The sequence below is a fragment of the Hyperolius riggenbachi genome, chromosome 2 (assembly GCF_040937935.1).
Source record: "Hyperolius riggenbachi isolate aHypRig1 chromosome 2, aHypRig1.pri, whole genome shotgun sequence".
NCBI classification, from domain to species: domain Eukaryota; kingdom Metazoa; phylum Chordata; class Amphibia; order Anura; family Hyperoliidae; genus Hyperolius; species Hyperolius riggenbachi.
The window spans coordinates 55,665,253-55,677,412 of NC_090647.1; the positions used below are offsets into that span (position 1 = coordinate 55,665,253).

General features: G+C 43.9%; 1 protein-coding gene across 2 annotated transcripts in view; it reads right to left on the minus strand.

Annotated features, from left to right (window-relative positions):
• SLC36A4 (solute carrier family 36 member 4) overlaps positions 1-12,160 on the minus strand; it is a 594,695-nt gene that overhangs the window by 428,812 nt on the left and 153,723 nt on the right. For both annotated transcript variants that reach the window (XM_068264886.1, XM_068264887.1), the window contains exon 9: positions 8,542-8,711. In XM_068264886.1, coding sequence (XP_068120987.1) covers positions 8,542-8,711 — 170 coding nt within the window. The remainder of the gene's footprint in view (positions 1-8,541; positions 8,712-12,160) is intronic.

Sequence of the window (12,160 nt, forward strand, 5' to 3'; positions counted from 1 at the left end):
AACAATCTATTTAATTGGCAGCTTAAAAGAACTTCAAAAAAAATGTTACACATGCCAGGCTTTCTGATGTGAGATATATCTGAAAACAGGTACCCAAGGGGTTAAAAAAAACAGCCTTGGTATTAGGGCAGTGCTGTCCAACTGGCGGCCCGCGGGCCGCATCCGGCCCGCCAGGCCTTCTGCTGCGGCCCCCCTGGTTTGGCACTGTTAGTTCCCGAGTTCCCAGAGCTGAGGGGACTTTTTTTTTTTAATCTTTTTTCCCCCCATGTTTTCCCCCATACCTTGGCTGCTGTAATTTGAATTTACAGCCCCCCCTCCCCTTCGCTCCCCCTCCCCGTGCTGCCACCGCCGCCTCACCTCAGAATAGATTGGCGGCGGGCAGGAGATAGGAACCAACCACACCGGCGCATGGCAGCCGCACGGGGGACTTTAAATGATGGACGTGACAGATGATGTCACTTCCTGCATTTAAATTCACCGCGCGGCTGCCGTGCGCTGGTCTGGCTGGTGGCTATCTCTTGTCAGCTGATCTGAGGTGAGGCGGCGGCAGCAGACGGGGGAAACGAAGGGAGGGGAGCGGAGGGGGGCTGTAACGATTCCATTGTAGCAGCCGATCTGAGGTGAGGCGGCGGCAACAGCTCGGGCGAACGAGGGGAGCGGAGGGGGGCTGTAAATATATAGCAGCCGATCTGAGGTGAGGCGGCAGAAGCAGCACGGGGGAACTAGGGGAGGGGAGCGGAGGGGGGCTGTAAATATATAGCAGCCGATCTGACGGCATTTTGTATCCTCAGTGTATTTTGTGGGCAAATCTGCAGCCAATCCTCAGTGCATTTTGTGGGCAAATCTGCAGCCAATCCTCAGTGTATTTTGGGGGCAAATCTGCAGTCAATCCTCAGTGCATTTTGTGGGCAAATCTGCAGCCAATCCTCAGTGCATTTTGTGGGCAAATCTGCAGCCAATCCTCAGTGTATTTTGGGGGCAAATCTGCAGTCAATCCTCAGTGCATTTTGTGGGCAAATCTGCAGCCAATCCTCAGTGTATTTTGGGGGCAAATCTGCAGTCAATCCTCAGTGTATTTTGGGGGCAAATCTGCAGCCAATCCTCAGTGTATTTTGGGGGCAAATCTGCAGTCAATCCTCAGTGTATTTTGGGGGCAAATCTGCAGCCAATCCTCAGTGTATTTTGGGGGCAAATCTGCAGCCAATCCTCAGTGTATTTTGGGGGCAAATCTGCAGCCAATCCTCAGTGTATTTTGGGGGCAAATCTGCAGCCAATCCTCAGTGTATTTTGGGGGCAAATCTGCAGCCAATCCTCAGTGTATTTTGGGGGCAAATCTGCAGCCAATCAACCAATCCTCAATGCATTTTGTGGGCAAATCTGCAGCCAATCTAAATGCGTTTTGTGGGTAAATCTGCAGCCAATCTGATTGCATTTTGTGGAGAAATCTGCTCCCAATCTGATTGCATTTTGTGGGGAAACTGCTGCTGGGGGGGGGGGGGGGGATCTGCCGGCCCTCCACCATGTGGCCTGAAAAAAAAACGGCCCTCCATGCCCGCGAAGTTGGACAGCACTGTATTAGGGAATGCCTTGTCTGCTCTACTCTCTCTGCAGCTGCTGCTTGGGAGGTCTGTCTCATTAGCTTAGCTGTTCTCGGCATGGTTATCACTACTTCAAAGGGAGCGGTAATCTCTGTGCTGACACCGCTTGCTCTAATCTTTAAGAATTGATTTATGGTGACATTTGCTAACATAATCAACGCACAAGGCGGTAATTTATTGCTCTGCTCCAGAATGTCAGCTTTTCATGCGGAAACAGCCTTTATGAATAAACACTTTGCTAAGTGTTCGGTAAATTCAGCTGTTTTAAGCATTTCCGCATGCGGAAATGCTTTATGAATGATAGCCATTGCCTCTGGATAAGCTCTTTGAAAAAGTTGTCCTATTTACCCACCCCCCTGTATTGATGAAAAGGTATTGTTTACATCTTGCTAATGAGTGCAATAAAACAATGCCCTTAGATCAGAGGTGCCCACACTTTTTCGGCCTGTGAGCTACATTTAAAAATTAGCAAGTCAAAATGATCTACCTATGTACAATTTTAGGAGCACAATTGTATATACAGAATGGAAAATGTAGTGTGTTCGGGATCTACCATAAAAGTCCTTTGCGATCTACCCATTGGGCACCCCTGCCTTAGATGCCTGAAATTTCTGTGGACGGGCTGGATGGGCAGGCCTGCTGTAGTAGGCTAATAAAACCACTGCTAAAGTTCAAATATAAAATTAAAAGGTAAAATGGAAGGTTTATTTTTAATAATGAGACACATTGTTGGCACACATTTTTAATGTGCTGTTGAGATGCCCTAGGTGCTAAAAATGGTGCTTGGTTCACTTTTCAATTGCTTGCCTCGGATATCCTTTAAAGAGGAGCTGTTAGGTATAAGGTCTCAGAGAAAAAAAACACATATCAGTAGCTAAATATTGGCTGTACTTACATTACATATGCATTTCACTGTCCACGTTTGGATTTCACAGAATTTTTATATAGTATTTGCAGAGATTGATGCTCCTGACAGCTCATGGCAGGTTCCATGTTTGTCTGTCTCCTATGAAGTCAATTGTGTTGTCATGTCCTCCCTGCTTCCTGATGATTCGACTCACAAAAAAGATCCTAATGGACATCACTACTGTGCAGTGAATATTAATTAGCCATGTGACTAGGAACAATAGTGGACTCATGCAGTATACTCTAATGCAACATGTGTCCTGTGATTTTTCAGTTCTGTGAGTTTTAGGCTGCTGTTACAAGCTGCTGTAACATGAGCCTGTAACTTCTCACTGTGAAAGCAGCCTTAGGGTGTGATAGGGAAATGAAGGGGATGACCCAAGGTACTGCAGTGGGGAGAAGAAGCAGCCCCAGAATGCTTTGCAGTATCTGTTATGCGTCCTGCCGGCCTCCTTCAGAGCTTGGGAATAACCAGCCTTGCTGTTCAGCACACATCATAGTAGAGAGATTTTTAACTTCAGTATTGCCTTTTTGGCTTCCTTCTAAACTGTTTAACACAGAAGACTAGAGGTTTAAATTAGCTTTTGCAGCCTGACAGTTACTCTTTAAGGAACGTAAATAATATTTCCTTTCAGTGTTAGGACATTGTAAAATACAACTACAGTTATCCTTTGAAGAAAACCTGTACCGACAAAATGTTCCCCTGGGGGGTACTCACCTTGGTAGGGGGAAGCCTCCGGATCCTATTGAGGCTTCCCCGTCCTCCTGTATCCCACGGCGGTCTCGCTCTGGCCCTCTGAACAGCGGGGATGTAAATATTTACTTTCCTGGCTCCAGCGCAGGCGCAGTATCGGCTCTCCGCTTGGAGATAGGCGGAAATAACCGATCGCTGTCGGCCCGTGCTACTGCGCAGGCACAAGTCGCCTGCGAAGTAGAGCGGACCCAACAGAGATCAGCGTTTTCCGCCTATGTCCGTGCAGAGAGCCGCAACATCGCTCCCGCTGGAGCCAGGGAAGGTAAATATAGCAAACATGGTCAGGCTTGTCAAGCCAGGATTGCGGGACGCTTCGGGGGAGCCAGCACTGGATTGCCTGCAGCTACAGCGGAGGGGGAAGCCTCACTGGGACCCTGAGGCTTCCCCCTACCAAGGTGAGTACCCCACAGGGGAATTTTTTTGTTACAGGTTCTCTTTAAAGCAAACCACACTTTATAACTTGCTTTGCCCCATTCCTCTCACTAGAGTAGGCACAATTCCCATTACAAATTACACCATTTTACTCAAATGGATATTCAACCCTTCAGCGATAAAGTCACACTGGGGTTCTGGCTGGATATTCCTTGGGGTGAACAGAATATTGAAATTGTCCAGCCCACTACAGTCACTGACACGAGGGGACATAACATTCCTGCTCACCAATTCACTTTGCTTCTGACTGGTGCCACAATTTCTCCCACCCATATAATGGTTGGTTTTGATTGACTGCCCAGAAGTACTACTAGGGTCCCTTGTGCAGCAATGCTAATCATATAATTACAGGAGATCAAACATTAGTATCACTACGCCATAGATTTACAGTAGCTACCTGATTGTGACTTACCTGACACTCCTCATACATTAATATATATGTTACAGCCAGAAGCTGAAGTCTGGCCACTTTGGGATCTGGCCGACCAATGTGTGAAGTGGCCGACTACTGCAGCCAATATGTAAATAACTTCTAAATTACTGGCAGAATCTAATCGGACTTTGGACAGGCAGAATGTGACCTGACGAGATTCCAGAACAAGGGGGCAAAACAGCAAAGTTCAGAGGCAGTATCTGCTATTCCTAGGCTCCTCAACCCGCCCCATTGTGCCCCGAAGTCCTCTCACCTCTCCACACTGCACCTCAGTCCTCCTACACTCCCTGTGTAATCTCACTCCGACGGGAGGATATCTGAATCTTCATACCTTGCGCATCACAGCAGGGGGTGTTAACTCCTCCCTGCCACCGCCTCTGTGCGCTGCCCCCCAAATCGTGTTGGAATGTGACATGGTGCGCAATGGTTCCCAATTAGAATAATCGGAACACGTCAACACTAGTTATTACATTATGATGTAAGCTGACTGCTGCCCCACTAGCTCACGTAACCGGCGGTATTGTACTTTTCACAAACACTCCTTTTTGGTCAACACAAGATAGAAGGATAGTCAATGGAGTTGGGAAGTAGATTTTTAAATGTGTGTTGTGTATAGTCCAGCTAAAAGAAATGCTGACAGAAAAGCTGCATAGTCTGTCTTGAACTAAGAGGGACATACAAAAGATTTTTATTGAAGACAACACTTGTGCAAAAATGTTCATAAAAAGTATCCTTCGGGAAACATTTTCCATAGCAAAAAATGGCAAAAATGCATCAGTTGTTAACATCAGGAATGGCGATTCTCCTCTAGCTCCTGCCATGTGCAGTTCCCGTGTTTGAAAATCGGATTAGTGGTTATACCCGGCTTCCTGTTGTCCAGATGTTTATTAAGAACATGTGTTAACTATAAAGATTTGTCTCTATTTGTGGAGGCCTGATGAAGGGTCTATCTCGAAACAAGTCGACGTTGTCGCCTCAATGTGTACAACTGCACTAATCTTGATGTTAACAACTGATGCATTTTTGCCATTCTTTGCTATGGGAAATGTTTCCTGAAGGATACTTTTTATGAACATTTTTGCACAAGTGTTGTCTTCAATAAAAATCTTTTGTATTTTTGCATATAAATTCTTCAAGTTTCTTCAGTTTTTTGCTATATATATCCTTTTACTGGTATTAAGTCTATGTAGGTGTTGTGGAACACCTGAGGGGATATTATTATTTTTTGTTTCCCAGCATATGGAATATTGAACTAAGAGAGCCCAGGAATATGGATATTACTCATTTAGAATTTCATGCTTAACCACTTTACCCCCGCGCGTACGTATTTCTCCGCCCCTTTTTCCATCCTTTAACAACCAGGGACGGAGAAATACGTACTTTCCGCGTTCCCGACGCTGTCCGCGCTCCCGCTCGTAAACACGCCGCCCGCCGCTAGTAAACACGCCGCCGCCCGCTCGCCCAGAGATCAATGAACGGGAAAATCCATTCCCGTTCGTTGATCTAAGCCCCGCAATGATCCGCTGCTCTCCTATGGGCAGCACGATCATTGTGAGAAAAAACTCACGTGTCCAGCCTCATTATACTTCCTCCAAGCTTCCGGAAGGAAGCTTGGAGGTCGCATTAAAACAAAAAGTTACTGTGGCCATCTTGTGGCCAAATAGTAAACTACACCCTACACATTTTTCACATACAAATAAATGATTTTTACACATAAAATTAACTCATTACCTCCCACACTCCCCATTTTTTTTTTTTTGTAATTAAAAAAAAATTAAAAAATTTACAATTAAAAAAAACACATAAATAGTTACCTTAGGGACTGAACTTTTTAAATATTTATGTCAAGAGGGTATAACACTGTTACTTTATAAACTATGGGCTTGTAATTAGGGATGGACGCAAAAATGAAAAAAATGCACCTTTATTTCCAAATAAAATATTGGCGCCAAACATTGTGATAGGGACATAATTTAAATGGTTTTATAACCGGGACAAAAGGCCAAATACATTTCATGGGTTTTAATTACAGTAGCATGCATTATTTAAAAACTATAATGGCCGAAAACTGAAAAATAATTATTTTTTTCCCCACATTTTTCCTATTTTCCCATTAAAACACATTTAGAAAAAAATTATTCTTGGCATAATGTCCCACCTAAAGAAAGCCTAATTGGTGGCGGAAAAAACAAGATATAGTTCATTTCATTGCGATAAGTAATGATAAAGTTATAGACGAATGAATGGAAGGAGCGCTGAAAGGTGAAAATTGCTCTGGTGCTCAGGGGGTAAAACCCCTCAGTGGTGAAGTGGTTAAAGAATATTAAAAAAAAAAAAAAAAGAATTTCATGCTTAAAAGAAAGGTTCATTCTAGTATGCGCCGCACCAAAAAAAAGGACCTTTAAGGTGGCCATAGATTTGCAGCAGATTCGACCATCAGATAGATTTCTGTCAGATGCCTGTCAAGTCGAATCTGACAGGAATCTATCTGATGTGTGCCAAACACTAGGAACAGATTTCAGAATGAAATCTATTGAAAATCGATCTAAATGCATTACTGCACCATTAGATCCAATGCAGCTTTATGGGCCATCGATCTGCTGCCAGCAGCAGGATCGACCTAGATTTTCCATCCTGTCAGATAGATCAAAATCAATCGAAACTGATCGAAATCAATCGCAAATTGATCGCTTTGCTGATTTGAAAGAATCGTTTTCTGATTGACCGATTCTATAAAATCGATCAATCGATGGCTGAAATCGACCAGTGTATGGGCCCCTTTCGTTAATAAGCTATATACTGTTGTCTGTATATATAGATATGTAGATAGATATAGATATATGATATCTAGAGAGAGAGAGATAGAGAGAGAGAAGCTTACCTCTACTGATAAACACCAAGTTAGTAAAAATGTATATTATTCAAGCCTAATTGGTAGGGGACAATGCGTTTCACGGGTCATTACCCGCCTCCTCAGGTCAATTAAGCAGCAAGTGCCTTAAAATGACTGTGTGGAGCGTGGGCACCTTCTTAGGTTAGGCTGTTGATCTTAGTGCCTCGCGCTAATCCTGCGTCCTTTAACGAGAGCGACCATCCAGTTTCATGATCGCTTGGAAGAACAAAGAGGAATCGAGAGCCCGATATGGTGTAGTATTGTTAAGTTGGTTGTGATTAAAAGCAAAATATTTAGATATACTCACAAACATGGGTTACCCATAGGCAACCACTTCAAGTGCAGGTGGGGAGTATTAGAACCTGACCCCACTCAGGTTTTTAAGATGTTGCTCTCTGTAGATAGGAAACGGGGTAGCACCCCTCCACCGAGGGTGGACTCAAGATTTCGGCAAGGCTTGGTGTACAGAGGCGCCAGAGTAGAATAAAAACGTTATATCAGTTTAGACTGTTAGTAATTCTTCTTGCAAGTAAGCTCTAGGGCCATAAAATAGTACTATATGTTATACTTACTAAACTGACTATCCTTTAATCTAGAAGCTGAGGAACTTTAGCATATCAATTGACAACTATGGATATTTCTTAACTTTTGTGTACACTTCGGATTCTTTTGTATATTTTATGATCAATTAGATGCAATTTTTAGACAGAGCGAGTTTTTACTACACTGCGACCAAAAATGTTACAATTTTATCATATCTTCTCATGTTTTTAAACTGCGCCTTTATTTTAAGATATTTCTATGGGTTATTATGTTTGTATATATTTCTGTTTGTTTTATAGTTATACTCCTGTTTGCCTGATGAAGCAGGACCACACCTGCTAAACGCGTTGCACTAAGTGGAGTTCAATAAAATATTTTTGTATTGATATATTGTGACTCAATTGAGTTTTATATTTTTGAGGGAGGTAAGTCCACCTGAACATCCCCCTCTTTTAGACGTTTTTTTAAACGTTTTTATTCTACTCTGGCGCCTCTGTACACCAAGCCTTGCCAGTTTCATGATCGGTCCTGGAGAAACCGAGCAGAGACAGTACTTCCCCCGCAGGCTTATACGGTGGTTGCGAGGATTGCAACCTACTTTGTGAGTATTATTCACATCACCTATACCAGCAATATTTAACAGGCGATACTGCACCACTGGGCTCCTGGTCTCCTAGTCTCTTCTCATCCTTCGCATATGGCCACAGTTTGACGAGGTGTGCTGATAATCTGGTATCTTAGCATGCTAGCATGCGATCTTTATTATCGGAATGTTTATGGTGGATACTAGATTTGAGGTTCTGTGCTAATTAATTTAGCTTCTCTGATCTCTTTGTTCTACATGGAACTCGGATGCAGCTAAGGAAACGGGAACTTCTGTAGAAGATTTGAGCAGCAGACCTGTCGCTCTCTCGCCGAACGCTCCACGCTCGCAAACTTCACGCTGGGCTCCATCAAAGACAAGTAACATGAAGGCACTCACCAGGAATTGTGAGGAAGATTGAGAGTGATGCTGCCTTTGATTTTGTCCCCAAAGCATAGGTACCCCACTGTGGCCAGAGAGATGTACAAAACTGTCACTATCGCCATGCCAATGTTCAAAGCTTTGGTAAATTCTTTCTTGTCCTTCATTTGATTTTCCAGGGGGAGAACCTGCAGACACAACAGAAACCGGAAAGTTAGACAGTATTTGCTGCTGGGTCATAGAAAACATCAGATCTGAGCAGAATGCTGCACCCATTAGTATTTTTCCCCCTGTTTATAATATTACTGGGTAATCTCAACAGAGTACCTAAGCAGCTCCGGAGTGACCCAAATCCACTAGGAAAGTATAGGGGACCAAAAGAAAACGAAAAGCCCTCCTACTACAAAGCAATGCTCAGTGTAGTTTGCCTTCTTCAGAAGGTATTTGAAATAATTCAGCTTTAAGAGAACATTTGTGATACCCATAATTCACCGCTACTGAATATGCAAAAGTCCAAAAGTCTGAAACAGGCTGTCTGCATGTGGGGTTGGATGTGGCTCTGTAAAATGTAAAGCTATAGGCTTGCTATACACCAGTAGTAGTGCATTGTGGGTAACCACATGTGTTCACTTAAAAGGAACCTAAATTGATAGGGATATGGATGTTTCCTTTTAAACAATACCAGTTTCCTGGCAGTCCTGCTGATCTCTGACTGCAATAATGGCTGAATCACACACCTGAAATAAGCATGCAGCTAATCCAGTCTGACTTTAGTCAGAGCACCTGATCTGCATGCTTGTTGAGGGGCGGTGGCTAAAAGTATTAGAGATACAGGATCAGCAGGAGAATCAGGCAACTGGTATTATTTTAAAAGGAAAAATCCATATCCTTCTCAGTTTAGGTTCCCTTTAAAGCTGAATTATTGCAAATACCTTTTGTTTTAAGAAGGCAAATCACACTTAGCATTGGTTTATCTCAAGCACAAGTTATACACTCACTGAGAACATTATTAACCTCCTTGGCGGTAACCCCGAGCTAGGGTCGCAGCGGAAAACCACAGCTCAGAGCGGTAATCCCAACCTGTGCTCGGGATAGCCGCCGGAGGCTGTGTGTAGAGTATAGCGCGCAGCGGGAGCGTTTCTACATACCTCCCAGGGATCCCGACATCGGCAACCATTCTTCTTCCTCTTCTCCAGGGCTCTGCTTCCTCCTGGTGTGATCGCCGGCTGGCGTCATGACGACAGCTGGCAATCTCACTTTAGAGTTGCAGCGCCACCCGGAGGATGGAAGGAAAACTGCATCGCTGGAGCCAGGACGGTGAGTGATTGCTGGGGCTGTGCAGATCTCCCTGGCAGCATGATTTTTTCCAGGTTTTAGGGCCTGTTTCCACTACACGTAGATTCTGCATGCAGAAAACTGACTCCAATGAATGCCTATGGGCCTGTTTCCACTGAACGCGATTTTTCTGATGCAGATTTCCCATAGGCATTCATTGGAGTCAGTTTTCTGCTTGCAGAATCTGCGTGTAGTGGAAACAGGCCCTTAGGGTCTGGAAGGGTGCAAAAATTTGTTCCGCTTTTAGACCCTAAAATCCGGAAAGAATCATACCACCAAGGGGGTTAAAGGACAACTGAATTGAGAGGGATTATGGAGGCTGCCATATTTATTTCCTTATAAGCAATACCAGTTGTCTGGGTACCCTGCTGGTCCTCTGCCTCTAATACTTTCAGCTATAGACTCTGAACAAGCATGCAGCATATCAGGTGTTTCTGACATTATTTGCAAAAGAACCTCCGACAACAAAGTTAAATCCAGGCCTCACTATGTCACATAGCACAAAAGCTTTATTTAGAAAAAAATCGTCACAGCAATCACAGTTTGTATCAAAAGGACTCAGATAAAAACACTAAAAACACTTGGAACTTGAGGATTGGCCTGGCAGCCCCTGTATCCCACGCACACCTCACATACATCCATTCATGTCATGCATCCGCCGAGAGGACAGCTATATCTATTCATAAATGACCACAGAGCTCTGGGTAAGTAAGGATTCAAAAATTATTATTGTTCCGCGATTCTTCTTTGCCCCAACATTAGCAAAGCATTCCAAAGTTTGTTCTAAACAGTGTTAGCTCAGCTAGGCATACAGCTGTCCAATTCAAGATTGTACATAGTTGTGCACACTTCAAAACAGGAACCTGTCTGTTGCACGTGTACGTCCAGTACATCCACAGCTTATCACTTAGAGCAACAACAGGCTTTAAAGATCAAGGCATTTGGTACAGCTATATTTCAATTGTCTGATAGCAGCTTCCGCCAGCATAGAGTGAATAGGCAGTTAGACCGATCAGCAAACTGTCACAGCAATAGCATTGATGTTAGTTGCAATAGCAGGTTAGTCCGACATGTCAGAACCATTTGTTTTGCTCAGCGGAGTGAGTAAACCTTATATCTTACGTATCCCCGTGGGTCTGTAGTAGTCGTCCCATCAGCATGCATGCACATGGATTATCTTACTGAGGGTAGGCTCATGTGTTGTCCCCGCTGGCTCACCGCATCTACACAACAGCAGTAATGGCGGCGGGGAACGCTCTCGGAGCAGCGTGGGCTTGTAACAGTGGGCGAGGCCGGCCTCCTGTAGCTCCTCCCACCTACATGTTTCGCCCAATGGGCTTCATCAGGGTGTGGCTTATGGAGGAGAGGGGTGGTCAATGCTTTTATATCCAAGCAGCGATCACCTGATGCACCCATAGACGCCATCTTTATTATTGGCAACACTGCCCATATCTTTCAGCGTATACTTTGCCAGGTTACTCTAGGTTTTTTCTAGATTTTAAAGAGTTCCACATAGTTCAGAGGAGACAGGGAGGGAGAGGGGCGCCCCCTGTAGAGGTACCGAAATTCAGCGGAAGCTTTTCATTTTTGCATGCTTTAACAGAAAGATAGAGAATACTGCCACACTGAATATTCACATCATATCAGGCCTAGCATCCATACACAGCACTTTCCATGCGTTATCCACTACATATCTCCATCACCTATGGCTATTCTGACCTCCATCTTATGTATATACCTCTGTCCATTTCCTCCTTTTATCCCTACCTAGACATGCATTAGATGGGATGCAGATATCTTAAAGGAGGGCTCTGGATCTTACAGGCTATATACTATACTATTTATTAACACCAGATAAGGGGTAAAGACAATCAGACATATCCTAAAAGATTAGGGTCATATATGGACAGTATAGCCAACACAAATGAAGCACTGTGCATCAGAGCAAGCTAGTACGGATCTAAATATACTGAAAAATTTATTTCTGAGTTGAGGCCATTAGGGGACAATGTGCCCAGTTTGTATATCCACATTGTTTCTTTGCGGAGAAGTTCTCTTTCCACACTTATTTTTCTGGCTCCTTTGGTTATCGATGTTAAAACTTTTACTAAACTACCTTTAAAACTCCCCCCATGATACTGTTGATAGTGTTCTCTTAAAGGGCCATTGTTTTCCTCATTTTTATTTTTCACGTTTGACATATGCTCTAATATTCTGGTTTTGAACATTCTGGTGGTCATCCCAATATAGTGCAGACCACAGGGGCAGGTCACCATGTACACCACCCCCGTGGTTTCACAAT